Source organism: Podarcis raffonei, chromosome 15 (assembly GCF_027172205.1).
Source record: "Podarcis raffonei isolate rPodRaf1 chromosome 15, rPodRaf1.pri, whole genome shotgun sequence".
NCBI lineage: Eukaryota > Metazoa > Chordata > Lepidosauria > Squamata > Lacertidae > Podarcis > Podarcis raffonei.
The window spans coordinates 4,910,361-4,935,090 of record NC_070616.1 but is presented as its reverse complement, the minus strand read 5'-3'; the positions used below and the strand labels follow the sequence as shown (position 1 = coordinate 4,935,090).

At 41.4% G+C, this 24,730-nt stretch overlaps 1 protein-coding gene across 4 annotated transcripts in view; it reads right to left on the bottom strand.

Moving 5' to 3' along the window:
- The window catches only part of BRIP1 (BRCA1 interacting helicase 1), a 205,777-nt gene that overhangs the window by 168,076 nt on the left and 12,971 nt on the right, over window positions 1-24,730 (bottom strand). For all 4 annotated transcript variants that reach the window (XM_053367674.1, XM_053367675.1, XM_053367677.1 and 1 more), the window contains exons 7-8: window positions 5,697-5,993; window positions 709-930 (exon numbers count right to left, since the gene is read on the bottom strand). In XM_053367674.1, the coding sequence (XP_053223649.1) occupies window positions 709-930; window positions 5,697-5,993 (519 nt within the window). The remainder of the gene's footprint in view (window positions 1-708; window positions 931-5,696; window positions 5,994-24,730) is intronic.

Sequence of the window (24,730 nt, the reverse complement as noted above, 5' to 3'; positions counted from 1 at the left end):
CCTTTGCTGTTTAACATCTACATGAAACCACTGGGTGGTGTTATATGGAGTTTTAGAGTATGTTGTCAGCAACATGCTGATGACATACAGCTGTACTTTACCTTTACAACTGCATGTGTGGCAATGGATGTGCTGGAGTGTTGTCTTGCCTCGGTAATGGACTGAATGAGAGCCAACCAACTGAAGCTCAATCCAGGTAAGACAAAGGCACTGCTAGTGGGGGTTCTCTAGACCAGATAGATGAGAGGTTACCTCTAGGTTAGATTACTGCAACAGTCTTATACATGGGGCTGCCTTTGTAGATGGTTCAGAAACTTCAGTAGGTGCAGAATTTGGCGACTAGGTTGCTCACTGGGGCATATTACACTGATTGTGGCCCATCTGCCAATTAGTTTCCAGGCTCTATTTAAAGTGTTGGTTTTGACTCATAAAACCTGTGATCTTTAGATGAAGGGCAGTGTGAGAAATCTTTTGCTTGCTACTGGGCACCATGTGTTCATGGAACATCACTAATATATTTTCTCCCTCTGTTCACAGCTCATTGGATGCAAATCACAATCTCTTCCTTTTTGTGACAAGAGGAAGATCTTTTGCACAGCAACATATGGAATTTCCTTCAGGTTGACCTTCACTAATATTATTTCTTAAGACAATTATAAATAAATAAATAAATAAAATGTTAAAACACGTGCTTGCAAATATACTTACACTCTCTCTTATTTGTGAGTCTAGAAGATAGTTGTAAGGACAAAACACAATTCTAGCCTCCGCCATAAGCTCTCGAGCTGCAAAATAGGCACAGGCACGTAGCTTCTTCCCGAGGCTCACTAGGTCTTCGATGTCCCAAGCCTGGTATTTCTTACGTGCAGATTTTAAGGCATGATGTTCGCTAAGCTTATGGACTCCATGGTAGTAAGAACAAGATGTGCCCTAGAAGTAAATGATTTAAAAATTCAAGATTCAAATATGCACTGCTAAGAATAACGATGCCCCTCAGTGTAGTTAGTTTTGCAGAAGTGTATTTCAGTAGTATCAGTAGTATTCAGTAGTACTGTTTTGGGGGGACAGGAGGCAGGCAGGTATGGGGGACTCCCTGGTCCTGAATGGGGTAACTGTGTCCCTGAAGGAGCAGGTGCACAGCCTGGGAGTCATTTTGGACTCACAGCTGTCTATGGAGGCACAGGTCAATTCTGTGTCCAGGGCAGCTGTCTACCAGCTCCACCAGGTACGCTGGCTGAGACCCTACCTGCCTGCACTGTCTCACCAGAGTGGTGCATTCTCTGGTCATCTCCTGCTTGGACTACTGCAATGCGCTCTACTTGGGGCTACCTTTGAAGGTGACCCGGAAACTAAAACTTATCCAGAATGCGGCAGCTAGACTGGTGACTTGAGAGTGGCCGCCGGGACGGTGTAACACTGGTCCTAAAGGATCTTCATTGGCTCCCAGTGCGTTTCAGAGCACAATTAAAAGTGTTGGTACTGACCTTAAAGCCCTAAACGGCCTCAGCCCAGTATACCTGAAGGAGCATCTCCTTTCCCATCGTTCGGCCTGGACACTGAGGTCCTCCTCTGATCCTCTTCTGCTGGTTCCCTCACTGTGAAAAGCGAGGTTACAGAGAACCAGGTAGCAGACCTTCTCGGTAGTGGCACCCTCCCTGTGGAACACCCTCCCTTCAGATGTAAAGGAACTAAACAACCATCTGACTTTTAGAAGACATCTGAAGGCAGCCCTATATCAGGAAGCTTTCAATGTTTGGTGTTTTAGTATGTTCTGATATATGCTGTGAGCCACGCAAAGTTCCTGGGGAAACACAGCCAGATGGGCGGGGTATAAATAATAATAATCAGTTCAAGCAGAGTTGGTGAAATGCAGCATATTGGTGGAGTTCAAATGCAATGGGAAATCTTGATTTCTTGTTATACAGACAAACTGACAAGTCATAGGTTTATCATCCCCTCATTTGTGGCTTCAGGGTAGGAAACATCCACTTTTACACAAACCACCATTCTCCATTACATCCAAACTTGGGGAATGGAAGTTGTTTAAACTCTTGTTAGTGAGAACAAGCCAGGATTAAACCATGGACTCAGGTACTGGCTTGAAAAGTTTAAATAGACCACAGTTATCTAACTTTGGATATTCACAGGGAACTGTGGTTTGTTTAAAAGTGAATGCTTCTGATCTCCCCACACAAGAGGTGTCCTAGGTAGGGGTGTAATGCTAGTGCCTATGAATCTAGAATCATTTTCACGCATCTAAAAGGGCTGAATTCTGCAGAAAGGAGATTCTTGTTAAGTAATTACTGCACTAGCATTTGGCATATTCTCCTTTTGTGACCTAGCCTGTTCATTTATAGCTGTTTGTGTGTGTGTTTTTAAGTAATAAAACAATTTGGTATTTCCCACAATGGCTACTTAAATGCAAAACAGAGGCAAAAAATGAGTCCCTGAAATCATATCCTTTTTAAGCTCTCTAAAGCGTCTTCAACAAATGAAGGCTGGCCGAGAGACGCTCATCCATGTTAAGCCTGTAACACAACCCTAAGGGAAGGTTGGCAGTGGAAGTGTTATCGCACTTGCGGCCTCTTAGCTCGGCAAATTGTCAGTTATCCGTTTATCAACTGACTTTTGCAATATGGTCTTAGGATAAAACAAAGACAACTAAAGCGACAGAGTTAATTGGTCCTCATTACCACGACAGCTCACCCTCAGGGCCTGTGGGGTAAAGAGGGTATAAAGACTTAACACCTTGTTTACACTTGTCATATACCAAAGTCTCTTGAAAACAAGAGGAGAAAGAAAAGGAGGGGGGAGTTTACCAACACTAGGCATAGTGTGTCGGCATTCTCTTTAGCAGGGACACGGGTGGCACTGTGGGTTAAACCACAGAGCCTAGGGCTTGCCAATCAGAAGTTCGGCAGTTCGAACCCCCGCAACGGGGTGAGCTCCTGTTGCTCGGTCCCAGCTCCTGGCAACCTAGCAGTTCGAAAGCACGTCAGAGTGCAAGTAGATAAATAGGTACCGCTCCGGCGGGAAGGGAAACGGCATTTCCGTGCGCTGCTCTGGTTCGCCAGAAGCAGCTTAGTCATGCTGGCCACATGACCCGGAAGCTGTACACCGGCTCCCTCGGCCAGTAAAGCGAGATGAGCACCGCAACCCCAGAGTCATCCACGACTGGACCTAATGGTCAGGGGTCCCTTTACCTTTACCTATGGTCTGTAAAAGCAAAGAGGGCTATGCTCTGCCAACATCAACTCCTACCTGTCAGCCTTCTTACAGACAGCACTGCCTGTCAGCTTTCTCCTCCTTAATCTCAATGTTGCCCTTGCCAGGAGAAGGATGCAGATATTTGTTGGGTACCACTCTCAGTGGGTACCAGCCTTTCTTCAGAAAGCACTGGTGGCTTATAAATAAGGTGCCTACTGGCTTTGGACCATCAACCTCATCCATGCAAAGTAGTGGGCTGAGTTTTGGACTACAACCAAGGAGACCGGGGCTTGAATCCATACTAAGTCACAAAGCTCATTTGGTGGCATGGGCTACTCAGACATGTTTGGCCTAAACTGCCTCACACGAGGCTGAAGTTACCATAACCTCTGTATGCAGCAAACACACCAGTGATTAATAAAATTATTTTCATGCTTATATAATATGCAAGCATTCCTAAAATATATGCTATTAAGACCTAACAGGGAAAAGGCTTCAACAACCAGACTGTATATGACACACACACATGAACAGTCCTCATCAGATCTTATCTCCACCATGGATTCACTAGGTGGGATAATAGTGCTGATTTATTTTACAGAGCTACGAATATAAGGTTCCTCCAAAAGAATTCCTTCCTCCCCTCCCGTCCCCCACCCCTGTCCTTATCCTCAGTGGGAGGTTTTTCTCCTTCTCATATGATAACAGAACAAGAAGTCATCCAAAGTAGTTGAATATGTGGGAAGATTCAGGATAGGTGAATTAAAGTACTTCTTCACAAAGCTCATCATCAAAGAATGGAATCTGCTAGCACAACTTGTAATGATGGCTAATGGTTTGGATGGCTCATGGAAGATATGGGTATCACTGCTGACTGCTAGCCACAACGGCTGTGTTCCACCTGCAGTACTGGAAGCCATATGGCCTCTGAATACAAGTTACTGTGGAATACAGATGGGAAGAGTGCTGCTGGGCTCAGGTTTTCCAGAATCAACTGGTTAGCTATTGTGAGAATAGGATGCTGGGCTAGGTGGGCCTTTGGTCTAAACCAGTAGGTTCTTCTGAGGTTCTTAGGTGGGTTACCCCAAGAGATAGTGATTAGCTGAAGACAACCCAATGAACTTTCTGACTGAACAGGGATAAATGTATCCAAATTGTTCCCCACAGCACAATCCTATAAATGTTTACTGAAAAGTAAGTCCCACTTAGTTCAGTGGGGCTTTTTCTCAGAAAGCTAAGTATGTGATTGCAGGCTTAAAGTGCTACTTAAAGAGCTATTAATCTTAATATCATATCATAATAATGAACATGTGTCCAAGCTCCGTGACTCCGTGACTCGCTACCTCGCTGGCATGCTCCTCATTAACTTTTCAGCGCCTGGAAAAGACTTTTCCGCTTTGCCAAGCTTTTGGAATGTGTTTTGGCTCCTGTTGAGGAATTGTGTTTTAGCCGGTTCTGGTTTTTAACTCTTTGTTCATATCATCGTTTTTATTATATTGCACTTTGCACCAAACCCTTTAGGGGCAAAAAGCAGGATAAAATTATGATATGAATAAAAATAAAAATAACTAAAATATATGTACACTATATCTGGCACAAGTCTTCCCATGTCACAGGAGCATGAATATGGATAGTGACCATCCATTTGCAACATTTAAGCACACAATCTGCAACCCAGTCATTTAATTCAGATTTAACCCTTTTGGCCATGATCTCCAGATTCACACCAGATTCTATACTATGTAATAGCAGTGTTTTGTTTTGTTTTTAAAAATGCCTGGCCTTTCAGAGCTGGGAGTTATTATGTAGGGAAATGAAAGACAACAAATTAAGAATAGAAATTTTAAAGATGTTTAAAAGATTCAAGAGTGCAGACAAATCTTCTCTACCACAGAGCCACACAACATACTTTCCAGGAACGCAGAGGCCTGATGAGATTTAAGCACCACAGTTTAGCAGGCTGTATGTCAAAACAAAACATGTTAAAAACACGTAAACGAAACAAATCCTGGTATTAAGGGGAGAGGTTACTAGGAAGAACCCATTATTCCTATATATGTACAGAAGAAGTCAAATTTGCATTTTTCTAATGTTTTAAACTAGACACTGAACTCAGTTTTTCAAACCCCTAAATAAGGAAGGGGGGGGGAGAGCATCCCACTTCTGAATACAGTCATACTTCATGTTACATTTGCTTCAGGTTGAGCGTTTTCAGGTTGCGACCCGGAAGTATTGGAAAGGGTTACTTCCGGGTTTCGCCACTCGCGCATGTGCACAAAATGACGTCACACGTATGCGCAGAAGCGGCGAATCGCGACCCGCGCATGCGCAGACACGGGTTGCGTTCTGCTCATGTAGCGAACGGGCCTCCAGAACGGATCCCCTTCGCAACCAGAGGTACCACTGTACTACATGAATGGCACAAGAAAATGTTAAAAGCAGTGAATATTATTTTCTTCAGGAAATGGTAAAAAAACAAAACAACTCACATTTTTGGCTTCCAGCAACTCTACACATTTTTCATTCTTGCTGCTGCAGCTGGACACTGTTGGATGGACACAAGTGTGGTCCCTGCTAGAAAGAATAGTCATGGGGATATCTGAATATGCCGTCCTCCGCATCTCCCTGGTAATCTGAGCAATTTGTTTGTGGGTGCGAGTTCCAAAAAATATTTTGGGGACAAATGCCTTTCCTCCATTTTCTTTCTTCTTTTTATCAGTTGTTTCTTTGACTTTTGCTTCAGCCAAAGAACAGGAGCACTGAATGCAGGCACTGGAAGGCTGTAACTGAAGGACAGAGAAATCTCTTTATGGACATTAAGACAGGAAAAAAATATTTTTCTCTCTCTTTCTCTAAAAGGTTTCTTATTTTCTACACACAAGAAAACTGGGTCATCAACAACTATTCTTGGAAACAAAGAATTTAAATGGCTGTAATAATCTTTCTATGCTCCCCACCCATTTAACACCTGTTAAAAAGAGTCTGACTTCAGGTAAAATAGACTCTCTCATTTTAACCAGAGCTGTCTATTAAACACCAGTCATCATAACACTGGATACTTGACAGCTTCAGACACAAATTAAGTTACCCAAAAAAAGTACTTAAAGGAGCTTCTTTTGCATATTGAGAATTAAGCTGCACTTTTTACATCCAGTTCTAGAAACAAAGGTCATGAATAAGTCGAAGACTTGGTAAAACAGGAGCTAAAAAGGCTACCTTGGCCAGAACATTATAAAAGGAATTTATTTACCGTAAGTTCAGCAGTCTAGAGGCAGCCAGACTCCACTAACGTCCAAATTATAGAGCTCAAATCTGCCACCATTTTTTCACAAGTAAAACTAAGCTACCAAAGAAGAGGTATGAGAGTAATGGCTGAGATCTGGGATATAAATTTGCAGATAAATAAATTGAAGATTTTAATTTTTAAAACAACTGTGGGCACTTCACACAAGTAGTAACCAAGAGTTGTACAAACAAGCCCAAGGCTGAAATAAACAACTCTTTTCACGACAAACCTGATCCCAATAAGACTGCAATCTTATTCACACTGCCCTGGGAATAAGCCCCACTGAACACAAGATGACTTATTTCTGAGTAGGGATAGAGGGATCTGTCAATTTCAAGTTCTCTCAGCTTTTCATTTTTCCATTCTGAAGTTCGGTTCTCAACATTTCCACTACACTTTCTGAATTATTTTGAAGTCTTCATGAAAATTCAGCAGCATTTTAGTACGAATTTCTCTTAATATATACATTTGTATGCAATTACCTAATATACACATTTTTACAGAGCAATTTTCCATGATAAAATGTGTCTTCACTAATATATGCATTTATATGCACACTTTACCCCAGTGGGAATTGCACTGCAAAATTTGGAGATTTTCCAAGGATGGCTGTATTTCAGTTCACAGATTGCTTTGGAAAGAGCAGATTAGGTAGGATCGCCTTCAAATGCAAATTGAATAGATTTTCTCCCCAAACCCTACCTCTGAGCAGACATGCATGCAATTGCACCCAAAGTGCTCTTAAAAAATCTGAAGCAGTCAAGTTTATACCTGATAGCTTCAGGTGATGCTAACTATACTTTTCACCTGCATGTATTGAAGCACTTGCTGAAATGTTTTTCTTGAATGTTGTCTATAGAACTTAGTTAACTTGCTCAATAAATTATATATAAAACCAAACCAGGGAAATACAGCATATTAACATTTTGATACCAGATTTCTCTTCTTGCCTTTTCCACAAGTCAAATTGCACTTAATTAAACCCATGCTATTATTGAAAAATCCCATGAATTTATATTGATTCTGGAGCCATGTTAGCCTGCTGCAGCAAAAAAATACCAAGCAAATATTTCCCCCTCCACTTCCCAGAGCTGTATCCATGCGCTTCTCCCTCCCCACTCCCTCCCGCAAACATCAAATTCAGTTGGTGATTGCCGAAACTATGAAAAACTGGGACACTGAGAAACAAGAGCAGGGATAAGCAAACTTTTTCAGCAGGGGGCCGATCCACTGTCCCTCAGACCATGTGGTGGGACGGACTATTTTTTGGGGGGGGGATGAATGAATTCCTATGTCCCACAAATAACCCAGAGATGCATTTTAAATAAAAGGCCACATTCTACTCATGTAAAAACACGCTGATTCCTGGACCATCCACGGGCCGGATTTAGAAGCTGATTGGGCCGGATCCGGCCCCCGGGCCTTAGTTTGCCTACCCATGAACAAGAGGAAGGCATTTGCATGCTTGCAGAAACCCTGAGGTTTACAGAATTACAAACAAAACAAAAACAAAACAAGGGCAAACAACCCCCCCAAACAGCCCAATGAAGTCTTAGCATGCTCAGGAGCCATGGAATGGTGTCAGTTGGAAAAGGAAAACAGGGGGAATGGGAGGATGAAATGGAGTATCCTGGAGAAGGGCTTGGGCTGGCAGGCTAGAACCCTGAAGAAGAGGCACTCTAGACAAGAATTGATGGTAGCACTGCAACATTTTGCTGTAGGCTCCACTTGTAGCTTATTATATAAACAAAAAATCCTGGGTATGTAGGTAGAATGATAGCTCAGCTGCTTTGTTCCACTCTAATTATGTTGCCACTTAGGAGCCCTCCTCACTTGCACACTTACTTAGAAGGCCGTTATAAGATTTTAATAAAGAGGAACGTATATCTTTCGAGGGGGGTGACAGAACACTGCAGAAATAGCTACTTGGAATAAAATATACTTATGTTCTAAAGCTGCACGAAAGATTATTGGTGCAAAAAATGACACTATGAGAACAGGAAGCCAAACACTATTTTCTTGCCAGCTTCACCATTTCTTGTTCTTTCTTTCACCCTCCTCTTAATTGTAATCAGTAAGATTATCCTCCATAAGCAAATGCAAAGTCACTGTGCGCGTTACGCCACAATAGCAGGGATCAACTATCTCTTGGCCTCCGCTCTGTGGAAAGGCAGGTTCAAATTACCCTCAGTCCCACTCAAGCTTGTCCACCATTAAATATTACAATACACGATAGAATGGAAGTAAATGCAACCCTTCTGAAGCTGTCACTCACTGGGATAAAAGGTCCGCTGACGTGCCAAATAAACAGGCCGTCAAAGCGGGTAGAGTTACCGGCCGTGCTAGAATTGTTACATTCCTCTCTCAGGTTGCCAGTAACAGCAGATTTCATTACGGGTGTGCTGCCACGTTAAATAGCCCGTTCCAAATATCCTGCCTTCTCTATATTGAATAATTACTTATTCACCAAAAAGGATAAAAGGAAGAGTTATGAATGGGACCCTTGTCAGCGATAAAGGAGGAAACAGCTGATGGGCAGTGTACGTTACATACGTGGCCATGCTGGCCTCCGCTGTACAGCCAGGCAGAGAAAAGCGAAATTCAAATTATGTTGAGTGGTATTTCTGCCTGGGCTCTGGTTTGCTCTTTGGAAAAGAAAGCACGCAGATAACAAACAACAACAACAACAACGATGTCAATATGGTGAAGTGGAACAAGAATTTAGTAGGTCCATTGCAGACATGCTCTCAAATGAGTGCCCCTCCAACACACTGGTGGATGAATTCTTCTGTTTTAGAGGGTCAGGGCCATAGATCAGGGGTAAAAGCACCTGCTTTTCATGCAGAAGGACCTGGGTTCAAACCGTGGCACCTCCAGGTAGGGCTAGGAATGTGTGAAGTCTTGAAGAGTCTTGATAATACTGAGCTACTCCGTGTAATGCAGCTTCTTTCTGTTCCTATTTTCCCCAAGGAGGAATATTAGAGAAAAGAAAGACTAAAGCCTGGTGAGCAACCTATGAATGCCAACTTGGGCAAAAGGTGGGATATAAATACAGCCAATACAATCAATCAATCAAGTTCTGCATGCAGAAGGTCTCAGGTAGGTGCAATCCCCGGTGTTTCTAGATATAGCTGGGGAAATCTTCTACCTGATGCCCTGAAGAACTGCTGGCAGCATCGACAGTACTGAGCTAGATGGACTAATGGTCTGATCTGATATAAGGCAGCTTCCTACGTTCCTATTTAAATCAGATCTTAACTCAGAGCCATGAGAACCAGAAGCAGCTAATCTAGTGCCCTCCAGAGGTTGTTGGGACAACTCTCATCAGTTCTAGCTAGAATGCCCAATGGTAAGGGGAAATGCGAGCTATAACCCAACAATTTCTGTAGTCCACCATGTTGGATAGTCCTGATCTACTACTCTTTTTGCCTCTGTGTTGACAACTGAAGAACTGACGAAAGAAGCACTTTTTGCCTCTGGGGAATCCAGCTGCCAATCTGTATCTTGACAATATGTCAGGTATAAACATTGGAACCCTGTGGCACCTTACAGATTAGCCAATTTATAGATCGCATAAGGTTTCGGTGATCACAGTTGACTTCATCAGAAGCATAAAAGCTTATGCCATAGTGTATTTGTTACTCTTTAAGATGCCACAAGACTCCTTGTTGTTTTTGCGACCACAGGCTAATATAGCTACCCCTCTGGGAGTCAAGTATAGAATATCCCATAATAGAGAAATATGAGCAATGATGCTGTAATGCAAATCAAGATGATCGGAAATTTTAATTGACTTTCAATAAAAACATGAATGCCTTCTGCTGCAGCTTTTATTAGGGGGCGGGGGAATTAAAATGTACTTGGCATGAATAATTTTTTTTTTAGTATATATAAAGGCATAAAGACAGCAAAATCTGTGAAGAGTTGAAGAAAAAATAACATTATTTTACAGGTGGCCTTAAAGGTTTTTCATAAAAGGTTTGAAATTGGCATAATACTGCCTTTAATAAGCTCTTCGCCCTCTACTGCGGCGTTAAAATGTTACCTTTTACTTTAAAAAACCAACATCAGGAAAGTAGTAAACTTGGTCTGATTTTATAGTCACCAGTAAAATTGTATAGAACTGCTTTGCAGTAGTCATAACATTTCTGCAAGCCACAGACGCCATCAGCCAAAAAATAAAACCTTTAAGAAGGTGCCTGTATAACTTTTTTGGGCGGAGAGGAGGAATATGTATGTATGTTACAATTATAATTTTAGCAACTGAGGTCTTCGCTTTATTTGTCTTTCTGAAAAGGAATTTCTCCCCTTTAAACACTCTTCTTGCAGGTTTTTTTTTTTTGGTTAAAAAAAAGACAAGTCTTCGGGGATGAAGTTATGCACTTTAAAATAAGGTCTGTTAAAATAAAAGCCTAGTATGTTTAAAAAGTAACTGAAGCATAGAGTTGCCACCCATTCGCAATTTTTATGGACTGTTCTGATTTTGTGAGCTGCATCCATAATATGTAGCAAGCTGATTATGGACAGTTTCACCCACTCCCCCATTTTCTAGGAAGGCATGATAATGTGTTTGGGGCAAACTTCAGTTACTGAATGTCTAGTCTGAACAAAAGGCACTGGCAAAAAGGGGGAGGCAGTGAAGAGTAACTAAAAATACACCCAACTTATTTAAGCAAACTATTAAAGGTGCCTTAGTGTAGTAAAATGTAATTTATAGCATTCTTCTTTTATTCTCATCCCCACATTAGTTATTGAAATTGCCCTGCCAGATAATCCAGCCTTTCCCAGGGGGCACAGAAATGCTGGGAAGCCCAAAACCAGGGCATGGAGGCAAGAGTCCTCTCCTGCTCTTATTCCTTAGCACCTGGTGCCCAGAGGTATACTTTAACTGAACCTGGAGGTTCACATGCATGCAGCCATTAACATAAAGCCACTGTCTTTCCATGATGCTGTCTAATCTTCTTCTAAAGACATCTGTGCTAATGGCCATCATCACAACTACGATATTGCAAATTCCGTAGTTTTACACTGTTTAAAGGAGGCCTTATTTTCGTATGCTCTGTCAATTGGTTTCGCCGGACGATTCTGAGTTCCAGGACAGCAGGCCCACAACTTAAGTGGGGGTTATATTGCAGGGCTCGCGCCTAAAGCCACAAGTATGTATGGTCAAAACCCATTGGGTTTGATGGCGAGTGCAGAGGTCATTTCCCCCAGAATTCCACCCTGTTTTTAATTTTTAACTTCTTTTTTTGCCACACACGTAAAGTTGAATATGCACAAGTTAAATGCATGCAAGTTGCAGGATTACTGTACTAGAAGATTTAGGAAGAAAAACTTATCTACCCATTTTCTCCATGCCATTCATTTTATAAACCTCTCTCAGGTTTTTTTGTCAACTTTAAAAAAAATCCAGTCCTAATCATCATGGCCTTTCCCCATAAATTTATTCCAGTCTTTTTTTAAAAAACAACAATTCAGAAATCCAGTTATTTCGTGTTTCAGCACCTACACTTTTGAACTCCCTGCCTGTTGACAATCAGTACAGGCCTTTACTGTACTCCTTTCAGAGCCTATTTAAAACACTTTTCCTGAAGTGAACCTATCTGGGCATGTAAAAGTTACACGTATCATTTCGCTTTGGCTACTGTTGATTTTTAATGATCTTTTGAACATTTTAAAATGCCTGTCTTCAATAATGATTTTTATTTTTAAGCCTATATATTTGTAAACAGCTTAGGGGCTGTTGTTGTTATTTTTAACAATCAAGCAGTATATAAATTTTATTAAATAAATAAATACATTCCTGACAGTACACTAGCAGTTTCTCTTGCAGCACAGTTTGAGGAATCCTGGCCTGTTTTCCAACTCACACGTTTACTAATTAATTCAAAGCAACATTACTCAAGCTCAAAATATAGCAGCCCCACTCAAGTGCTTGATGAGAAAATATTCCCTCAAATGCAACAGCCCACCCCAAGTCCTTTCTTCAGATTTGATGTAGGTTAAGCTAAAGCAAACAAAAATCATATAGGAATGTAACATTGGAAAGACATTTGCCTTTCTTTCTTTCTTTCTTTCTTTCTTTCTTTCTTTCTTTCTTAACTCAATTCTAATTATATCTTTACTCAGATTTTTTTTATATGTGAGGAATTGAGAAATCAAATATTAAAAATACCTTATGCACCACTTCATAGCTGCCCCACTTTTAAGAAAGAACCCAATACAACATTATTTGAAGAGTACAGAAAATAACACTTAGAAGTCACCATTTCCCAAATATGTTCACCAGCAATTTTTATGAAGTCGCCTAGCAAATTTAATGCAGAATGTGGTTCTACCTTCAGCCTAAGTAATAAAAACAATAACCTACAAAGTACTTGGCTTATGCACCCACTTTATTATTGTAATAAAAGAAATATGCTAGCATTGGTGGGCAGAAACATATGGAGGACAACAGGCAGTGGTTTCAAATCCCCTAGTAACTTATCCCTAAACTTCTCCCTCTTGCCAGGGCATGATGACTCCTGGAGGCTCAGAAGGGACTGTTACACAAAGCAGACAAAGCCAAGGCGGGAGAAGAAGAGTCCTGGGCAGCCTTACTACCAGGTAACATATGGAGCCCACCTCCCGCAGCAAACTCTGCAATCCTGTTTAAAGGACATTGATTTTTAATTAATTTATATTTTATTGAATTGTCAGGGGTTGCATCTAACAAAGTTTTAGTTAGACTAGACCCACTGAAATTAATGAACCCGAGCTAGCCATGCTTATTATTAATAGGTCTCACTCTTAGTAGGACTGGTGTTGGATACAACCGTCAGAAAATACAAACTAGAAGACCCCCCCAAAAAAACCCCCACAGAAGCAATCATACACTCAAAAATGCCATCCCTTCAAGAATCCCGGAATTTCCTCCTAAAAGGTCCCTCCACAGCCTTTCATGCAGAGTCGGAGGATTTAAAGTGTTCTTTTTTACATATTGAATAAGGCAAAACCAAACGTTAATAAAGCCACCATCTTCTGCTTGTACTTTCAATGCTGTCAATTGTCTGCTCAGCTTCTCTGTTAGTGCCCTAGTCCATACCCGTGTTTGTTATAACGTTCCAAGTACCAACTTTCTGCAGCAAATAATTATTGGGCCCGTCTTTGCTGTACTTCTCAAGACATCTGGCATTTGTACCATGAAGCCCTCTTGCCTTCTGGTGTGTTGGGGGGGTCTGGTTGTCCTCATTGTAGTTCTCTCCACTGGCCATAGTTCTCCAAACTCAAAAGCCTCACATTGTTTTAAGGCTTCCTCACAGAAGAGGTGTTCCAGCTCCATGATAATTTCACTTGCCCTTTTCTGAATCTTTTCCAGCTCTAATATCGTTTTTGAACAGTGACCAGATTTGTATTCCAAGTGTGATCACACCACAAATCTGTAAAAATGGCATTATAACACTGGCTGTTCTGTTTTCAATTCATTTCCTAATGATCCCTATTTGTGGACTTTGCCTTTTACAGAGCTGCCGCATAATGATTCAATATTTTGATTGAGCTATCCAGCACAATTTTGAGATCTCCTTCCTGGTCAGTCACTACTAGTTCAGATCCCATAAGCCAGGCTTCCTCAACCTCAGCCCTCCAGATGTTTTGAGACTTCAATTCCCATCATCCCTGAGCACTGGTCCTGCTAGCTAGGGATCATGGGAGTTGTAGGCCAAAAACATCTGGAGGGCCGAGGTTGAGGAAGCCTGCTGTAAGCCAAGGGTTGCCAAAACAGTGGTCACAGGTGCCTGCAAGTTCCCTTGTAAAAAGCATTCAATTAAAGCTGATGCATTGGCCTGATTCAGCAGGCTACAGTGGTACCTCAGGTTACAGACGCTTCAGGTTACAGACGCTTCAGGTTACAGACTCCACTAACCCAGAAATAGTACCTCGGGTTAAGAACTTTGCTTCAGTTTGAGAACAGAAATCGTGCGGCGGCAGTGAGAGGCCCCATTAGCTAAAGTGGTACCTCAGGTTAAGAACAGTTTCAGGTTAAGAACGGACCTCCAGAATGAATTAAGTTCTTAACCCGAGGTACCACTGTATTTTTATGCTTTTAAAAGTCAATACCATGGGGGAGGAAATTAAATGGTCACAACTTAACCCAATCTCTTTAAGTCCTGAAAAATATTAACATATGCAGTGGGAGATAGTTACTATCTAGCTAACTAGTGGAGCCCCCCCCCCCCCCCGCATCAGCCTCTGAAGCTGCCAAGACTAAACACAGTCAGAACGAAAAACAAACGAGGAGATAGATTTAATGGCCAAACCACCATCATGGCTCCCCTGTTCTGGGGGACAGCGCTACCCAGGATAAGCCAGTTTAGAAGGTCAGCAGTTATAAAGGCAAAGAATGAAAACATCAGAAACAGAAATCAAAATCGCATGCAAACTAAGGCTAAACAAAACAGCGGGGTTATGATCCTTGACATCAGTAGCTGTAAGCGCTTCCTTGATATTCCCCATCTGCATATCATAGGAAACAAAACCTGCCTGGTGGTGAATGCCCAGTGTGCGAAATCTCACACAAGGACACCCTACTAAGATAACTGGAGTGGCATTATTAAAGCTTCTCTTAAAAAGAAAACCTTCTTTTTAGAAGGCGTAGTCTTCAGCTTCTTGATTAAACTGCACAAAGCAGCTGTTTATCCACTCGCAGTAACCAGCAGGTGAACCCGATTCAATATTTATCACCGGCTTTCACAGATCACCGCTAACCAAGCAAACGTTTTAATTAAGCTGGAGCTTGCTTCAAAGAGCTCATTCAGGACGTCAATCAGCGAGGGTAAGGGATCGGATACTGTGTCAGGTGAGAGTGTGTAATACAAATCCACAACTTTCTTCATCCCATCCGCCGTAAGCTAGCCCCGCTCGAGAGCCCACGCTCTGATTGTAACAGACTGCCAGTCTCCTGGAATGTGTAACCGAAGTCACTCGGACCCCATTGTGGAGGTTGTAAGCAATATGTTAAACTGCAATGGGCTAGCACATTAAGACAGATCCTTTTCACAGCTGTTTCTTGATACTCCAAGTGTTTGTTACACTACTCTCCATTTACTGTTTACTTTCTTGCCTGAGTGTAAGTGGGGATTCCTTAACGCAGCCACCCCATGATCTCAATAAAATTAAATAAAAAAATTAAAAACCACGAGAGTCTGTGCTTCAGCAGACCCAATGCTTCTGCAACAATGGAAGCTTTACCTTCCAGTGACTGCATATGAGGAATGAGGCAAACCACCAGAAAAATTTTTGAGGGGCACTGATGAGAGATGGGAGTCCAACACCAACATCAAGTTGGGGAAGGGTTCCATCTGTGCCAGCTAAAGGTATATAAAATTATGCATAGTGTGGTGAAAGTAGACGGGGAAGTTTTTTCTACCTCTCCAATAATACTAGAACCCAAGGACAATGTTAAATTAAACATTGGACAATTCAGTACAGACAAAAGAAAAGTAATTCTGCACAAAGCACATAGTTAAACTCTGGAATTCGCTCCCACAAGAGTTAGTGATGGCGACCAATATGGATGGCTTTAAGAGGAGACCAGGCAGCTCCATATAGGATCAGGCTATCAGTGGTTGCTAGCAACAAAGGCTGTTCTACCTTATCAGAGGCAGTGCACCTCTGAATACCAGGAGCAGGAACTCGCAAGAGGGGAAAGGATTGTTGCCTTTCAGGCTTCCTATAAGCATCTGGTTGGCTGCTCTGAGAATAGGTGCTGGACTAGACTGGCCTTATGTTCTTATGTTATGTTTTATATTGCCACAGCTTGATGATGATTGGCTTGTGGTAACACAATGGTGGGTTTTTTCAGTGGTGGCACCAGTGATGAAACATGAGACGCCCGATCAGTATTCACATCCCACCACCTCTTTAAGACACAATTATTTATGCAAGCATTCCCACTAGTACGAACACTCTGAACTAATAGTTTTACTTGGTCTTTTAACTGTTTTAATTGCCACGCTTTCTAATGGGCTTATTTTGTTGTAGATTTTAATTGTAGATATTTGATGTAACTGTTTCACTGTGTATCTTAATTTTGTATGGCTTTCATACTGGGATACCTCATAGGAGCCATTTTGGTATGTAAGTGGTATATAAGTTAATCATCATCATCATCTTATGCTGTATAACTCAGTTTCTGAGCAGAGGCCCATTACACAGCAAAATATAAAATAATATTTCTATGGAAAATGCAAAAAGGACTATGAAGGGCAAAAACTAAATGCTACTACAGACTGGTCACCGATAATAAAGTCACTGGTCACTGGAAATAAAGAAATCACATTTATTTGTTTATTCAACCTGTCTGTGCTGCCTTTCCAAAGCTTAAGGAAGTGTACAAAAATGTAAGTTAAAACAAAACATAAAATTAAAGAGATAACAAAGTGTTCCGGGGGGGGGGGGAGGCATCCCTGAATACTCCCCGGCAGTAACAAAGGTCAAATGAATGCACCTAGAAATCACCTGAAAAGGGCCAGAAGAGATGAATGGTCTACCTCTAAGTAGACACCATTCCATAGTTTTGAGGCAACTGATGTAAATGGCCTTGCACCCCGTTGTGCTAGCCTACAACAGAGCTTTTTCAGTGTGTGGTGCACATGTCTCCATCATTGTTAACTTTAAAGAGGAGTTTGGAAACATTCCTGTTCATCCAGACATTTGATTGCTATTCCAGGCGATCCTGTTAACACTGGATGAAATAATGCTTTAAACTGTATTTTTTTTTACAATATTTTCAACTGAAACTGCTTTTAGATGTTTTTATTTGTAATTGCTTTTAGAATTGTTTTAACTGTTTTAAAATCCTTTCACTTTGTTTTAAAACTGCGTATCTGTTTACCTCCCTGAGCTCCTTAGGGAGGAAGGGTGGGGTATAAATTCAATAAATATGTTAAATTTTCACACATACATAAAGACATAATTTTATTTGCGTGATGCCTTTCCAAAGTTCAAATCATGTTCAAGGCGGCTTATGACATGAAAACACGCACACAACTGCAACATAAAAAGAAGTCATAAACAATAAATAAAACATCAAAAAGTAGACAACCAAGCTGAACAATTTCCACATAAATCATAAGATCTAAAATAAAGATACAAAAACCCAACAGCAGCAACCCCAAACAAACAAAAAAACCAACCCACTATCAGGAACAGGAAGACAAAGCAGGGTCTAATTAAATGACCAAAGTTAGCATGACAGCCAATAAAGGGAGAAGACATCAAATAATCAATAGGAAGTGAACAGGTGCCCCACAAAGTAAGATGCTATTTTACTCAGACCAGATTTATAGAAGCTCCTGAACTCTTGGAACAACGGTGGGGGGGGAGGTGAGGAAAACACGTAGGGGATGATCCACAGAGTTCTAGGGCTTAATAATTTCCCACAGCATCAATACATGACCTCCGAAAGACAGGTAGATTCTCAGGATTGACCTCAAATGCAACAGAGTGCACTCCAATAGGAACAGAACAGTGAAAAAGCCCTGGTACAAAGGACCACAGTTCAAGCCTCTTAACAGGCATTTTTACCTGTTCACCTGCAACAATTAAAAACATCTCTAGGTGATCAGGCATGCTAGTTCTTTATTTTCCATGGATGTGCTGCAAACAACTAACACAAGTGTATGTGGGTAAGTGAGACAGCACAGGGTGAAATGTCAGCAAGCAACTTATTTTGCTTTCATCTGCAGGGCTGCCATAGTTTAAATGTATAAAGATGTGCAGCTGAGCTGTGTTTACTGAACTACACCAATTGTGTTTGAAGTCTTGCTTTTACTAAGCTGCCAGTCACCAGTTACACACAAAGGTCTCTCCCTTTTCTAAAAAGAAAACAAAAAACAAAAACCACCCTTTTAAGACAAAAGGTCAGGCCCAAACAAAAAGCTCAGTGCCCTTTTACTGTTAAATATAAATGCAATTCTTTTCAAAAAGATTCCCCCACTCCATTCCCCCCCCCTTCTTACGCAACCTATGGTTTCTTTCAACTGAACAAATATGCTTTAATTGTTCCATTGGAAATACATGCCCTCTGGGTTAAGGACTAAGTAGGATCTCCAAAACCAACACATATGTATATTCAAAGGGCTCTATGCAAGGGCCTCGCTTCTGTAATGTGTTGTTAGCAGAAGGGAAAGAAAAACATCCGTTAAAAGGGCATATTGTCAGTGAACACCACAGCAGGCACAATGCTCACCCACTGTGCATGATCAAAAGGTAATAAGAGCAAAAATTTACCCAGGCTACCTTTATCATGGCTCTTGCTTTTGTCTCCTTTCCCTGAGCTGCAAACCACACTGTAGAGTCACTGCCAGAAGCTCATTTCAACAGAAAGGGCAGAATGAGGTGAGCAGGTCGCTGAAAGATGTTAAGGGGGGGGGGGAATCCCTCAAAATGTCTAGAAAGAAATTGCACTATGTCACTTGGTGCAGTGTCTGAGTGAATACCATAAATCAGGGAGGGGAAAGCTGTGGCTTTGTGTGCTGTTGGACTGCACTCCAATCATCCATCACCAATTGGCCACACTTGCTGGGGTTGATGGAAGTTGAAACCGAACATCACCTTGGGGGTATCAGGTTCCCTGTCCCTGCTGTGAGCAGTAGAACACTTGCTGCACGTGCAAGGCCCCAGGTTCAATTCCTGGCACTCTCCAGATCAAGCTGGGAAATACTCCTATCTGAAGGCAATGCCAGGTAGCATAGACCAGGGTTGGGGAACCTGCAACACCTCCAGACATTGCGGGGCATGTAGTCCATTATCTTTCATTAACCTGGTGTAGACAATACTGGACTTGAGGGTCATAATTCCGTGGCAGGGGCTCTGTTTTTCATGCAGGAGATCCCAGGTTCAATCTGGCATCTCCAGGTAGAGCTGGGGAAAGACCTTTTCTGACATCTTGGAGCAGCCCCTGTCAGTCAGTCTAAATAAGGCTGAGTTAGATGAACCAATGGTCTGACTCAGCTTCAGATTTTTTCCTACATTTTATTGAAGCAGTGAGGGAGGCAATAAATGTGAAATGCTTGTTTATTCTTTTCTTTTTGTCATTCCATTCTATTCTCCCATTTTAGGAAGAGCCCAGCAGCTTTGGAATGCCCTCAGGATATTGTCTTCATGTTAAGTACATGAGAACATGAGTCAACATGCAAAAATAAAGTAAATGTTGTGACTAAGGGCAGTTTCACACATTACAAAAGAAATTCATGATACAATCACAGCCCCAGGACACACCCACAGCTGCCTGACAAGCATGTCTGCATGATGCATGTGATTGCCAACACATTACCCATTTTATGAACAGAAAATTTAGGGGTACAGGGAATATTCAGACCATCTCCTTTTCTTTCTTCATGCCTGCAATGTTCCCTTCCTGCACTTCCGAGGGATGTGAGTACCCAATATCACACCAGCTGAATAGTGTGAAGCATTCCTTACAAAGAACTTCTCAATCACAAATGTCAGTCGTGTAGAGCAGGGGTGAGCAGGCTTCAAGCTTGTAAGAGCTACTTTGTTTTTTCCTAGAACTCCCAAGGTCTACACATTAGAGCCAAGTACGAAATAGGGCTTAGTAAGCAGGCTAGGCATGTGCTTTAAGCAAGGCACCTTCAAGTGTATTCCAGCCCATGAATTTGTTTTCAGTGTCTGAAAAACTGAGCTCTCAGCCCTTTCACAAAAGACCGACTCCTGATTCCTCCTGCCCCAGCAACACCCCTAATTTTGAGGTGGAGCTGAGGTTATTGCTAATTTTAAACCACTGGGAGTTGGGAATCCTTGCTGATCTACTGCCAATCACTCAGAGATCTACCTTCTGCCCAGCCCTGGTTTAGAGTAGCAGTGGGTAGACTTCACACTTGTAGTATCTGAAGTCCGTGATAGGGACACAGAAACACATGAAACTGCCAAGACCACATAACACCGGTCTTGAAAGACCTACATCCCAGTACGTTTCTGAGAACAATTCAAAGTGTTGGTGCTGACCTTTAAAGCCCTAAACAGCCCCAGCCCAGCATACCTGAAGGAGCGTCTCCACCCCCATTGTTCTACCCAGACACTGAGGTCCAGCGCCGAGAGCCTTCTGGTGGTTCCCTCACTGCAAGAAGCCAAGTTACAGGGAACCAGGCAGAAGGCCTTCTCAGTAGTGGCGCCCGCCCTGTGGAACGCCCTATCACCAGCTGTCAAAGAGAACAACAACTACCAAACTTTCGGAAGACATCTGAAGGCAGCCCTGTTTATGGAAGCTTTTAATGTTTGATGTATTACTGTATTTTAATATTTGGTTGGAAGCCGCCCAGACTGGCTGGGGAAGCCCAGCCAGATGGGCGGGGTATAAATAATAAAATATTATTATTATTATTATTATTATTATTATTATTATTATTATTATTAGTCAGACGGTTGGTCCATCTAGCTCAGTACTATCTAAACCGACTAGCGGTGGCTCACCAGGGCTCCAGACAGACGGATATCAAAAAGAGGCACCTTTAATCCAGTCTGGCATTGCTTTATTATGAATATAAATAAATTAGACACAGAGGCCCTAAATACACTAGCAAGGTATGCACCCACCAATTTTTTTGCTGCTAGGACTGGACATTGGAGATCAGTGACCAGTCTCTTGGTAACTCTGTGCTGTACATCATGAAACTTGTTAAGAAAGACAAAATAAGTAGATTAAATGTCAAACTTAGTTTTATAAGTTATTTATTTTTACCTACCTCTCATCTGTTGGTTATTTATGATTTGTAGCCCTGTCTTTTACAAAATTAATTTTTTAAAAAGAAAACCAACTTTTGGGCTTTAAGGCACTGAAATAGTTTTGAAGGATCATGCTCTAGGCCCTGCCTACCCTACAGATTTAATATGGTTCGGTGCTGAGTTTCATTATCAAAAATCTATCCACCTAATTAAGTGCAGTCAGTTTTTTTCTCTTCTGGCTCTGTAGTACCAACCTGAAATAATCAAGCCCTTTATCTAAAAAGATGATTAAGAACTGGATTATAATTACCTTTTTCATTAGTTCAAGAGTCACTTTAAACAGATTTTGAAATCTGAGTCTTGTGAACTTTCACATTTTGAGCAGACAACGCGACTAGTTTATCATGCCGCATATTTTGGACATATAAGGTTCACAATACAGAATCTGCAACGGAAGACAGTGGCCTCAAATTCTGACATTTTACAGGAAGATACATGTGTAACTGAGCAAGGTGTTCACCAAACTGGAGAGGGACACTAATCACACAATTATAAGGTTTGCAAAGCAGGCACCCCCACACTCCTCCAACCCTTAGTTATACAGTCATACCTCGGGTTGCGAACGTGATCCGTGCGGGAGGTACATTTGCAACCTGCAGCGTTTGCAACCTGTAGCACCACGACTGCACACGCACCGGACGAGATTTAATGTTCTGGTATTTCCGGGTTCAGCGCGGTCCATAACCAGAAAACGCGCAACCTGCAGCATTCGCAACCCGAGGTATGACTGTACTTCTCCGTGAGTCAGAACAAGAGAGTTCAGATGCCAAGAGAGCACTTTCTCTGTGGCAGCCCCTAAAAACCGTGGAACTCCTTTCCTACCAAAGTGTGTCTAGCACCATCATTTTGCCAGAAGCAGAAGATTCACCTATTTATCCTGGCCTTGGTGCACAAGTTCAGGTATTTTTATGGGACGCATCTCTTCTGTTTCATTTAACCCATATCAGGCACGTCCAACAGGTAGATCATAATCTACTGGTAGATCACTGGATGTCTGCGGTAGATCACTGTTCTCCCCAGAAGCTCAATAGCTTTGGCTCCCCTAAAAAAAGCTCAACATCTTAGCCTGCAGCCCATAAAAACAGTGCCTCCCTTCTCCCTAAAAAAACTCAACAACTTTGACCTGAACGCCTAAAAAGGGGGTAGATCTCTGCCAGTTTTTAACTCTGTGAGTAGATCGCAGTCTCTTGGGAGTTGGCCACTCCTGATCTATATAATTGCTGCTTTTGTCTGGAATTGTTTTATTTTTATAATTGCATAAACCACGGATATTGTAAACTGTAAAAAAACCCCAAATGTACTGTATTTTATTACATTACAATTAGAAATCAATAGAAAATACAATATATAAAAAGAAGAAATGTAATGTAATTTAAAAAAAATAATCATACAGCATCTAGCACAATTGCAACAGCTGGCAGAAAAATCATGAACTGGGCTTCCAAGGCTCCCCCTCAGCAATTTTCATGTCGTCTGAGGAGGGCATTTTGGGAACTGCTTGCATAAACTGTTTTAGTTGTTTTTTAGTGTATGAACATATTGTTCAAACCCACCCTCTGACTTCATAGTGGAGGGCAGGTAAAAAATCAAATCAAATAGATAAGAGGCCCATTCTTCTTCATACCAATTTTAAAAAATAAGAGTTCTGAATGATCCAAAAAAGCACAGCCACACACAAGTCCAGCCCCTCTACAATTTCAAAAGTTCAATTTACCTAATAAATTGTTACAGTCAGGTTCATGAATGGAAACTGCCCTAATAAAACTTCCACTTCAAAGCAGAAACCGCTTTCTGCCACAGGTGGCAATTTTCCTTTACTCTTGCTCTATAATCCACAAACTCATTTTAACAGGCTAAAGTGCTGCATACATAAATATCACTAAATTGTGGTTTATTGTCTCTCTCTCTCATATATATATATATATATATATATATATATATATGCAGCACTTTATGTCACTTTATGTGAGAGAGAGAGAGAAACCTGTAGTTGGCTCAGCAATCAGGGATTTTTGTTGTAATTCAGGAGAGAATTTGAAGTTTGATGTTGTTCAGGTTCTTTTTAAGGGTTTGCATCTGAAAACCAACAGTGCCCCCTGCTGGGCTCCAGAGTTCTTTACAATGAGTTTGGCAGGTTTTAAATTCTACAAAGCTTTTCTGTACACTAATAAAAATTATTGCACACTGTAACAGATATAGATCCTCTTCTTTTAAGCAAAATAACATCTTTTGTTAGTGATGAGCACAATATAAATTTTAAATCCACTGGAATTTATGCGCATGAATAAGTTAGGTACATTAATTTCAATGGATCTAATTCTGAGTAAATCTGGTTGAATAGCAACCATTTGTCTAGTAAAGCTACAGTGGGAATGGTTGTTATTCCATCTGTGTGTGTACATGTACACACATACACATACCCACCCACAAAAATAAATCCTGCCCCACATCATGCAGTGCAGTGAGTACAGTTTTAAAAAAATGTTTCCCTGCAAGTATTTTAAAGTCACCTTTAAGAGCAAAAGTCATCTCAGAGTGGCTTAGAAGATAAATCAGAGCACAACAAAACAATAAATAAAACCAGCAATGCTCAACAGAAGAGGAAGCCTAAAAATGTTAAAATCCAGCAACCAGATACAACAAAAACCATTAATCCAACAAGTACTCCTCAAAGGATGACCAAAGAAAAACAGGTATGTCTTCAGAGCCTTTTGAATGTGCTGGTAATAATGGGGCTGCCAGACCCCACATGCTAAAGCATTCCAGAGACATGGAGCTACTACAAATAAGGCCATCTCCAATCTCCTAGTGCCCGCCAATCTAACTGCTATCACAGCAGGCAGGTGAGATGGGCCTCCATTTCTGATTTTTAAAAACGGGAAGACTGATATAGGTGCAGCAGACTTTAGTAGCTTGGTTCCTAATCAATTAAGGCTTTAAAGCATAAAACCAGCACTTTAAAGGTTAAAGAAGCCAGGGAGGGAGAGAGAAGAGCCAGGGTGTTGTATAGTGTTGGACTAAGACGGGGGAAACCAGGGGTCAAATTCTGACTCAGTCATGAAGCTCTCACTGGAAGAATTTGGGCCAGGAGCTATCTCTTAGCCTAACATACCTCACAGGGTTATTGCAAGGATAAAATGGGGAGTGGAGATGGCTGTGACTTCTTGGAGGAAACTATCTAGATAGGTGGATAGATGGATAGATGGATGGATAGATGGATGGATAGATAGATAGATAGATAGATAGATAGATAGATAGATAGATAGATAGATAGATATAGTTCAGGAACCACTCATTCTGCCTTCCCAGAATGCTCTGCATTCCAATCAATACACCTACACTGTGTTAAACAAAACAGATTTACGCAAGTGAGAGTTCAGTAGGTGTGTCATATATTATTAAAAGTTTATACATTGATTCACAGGGCCAGATTTTTCTGCTGACATGCTTTCA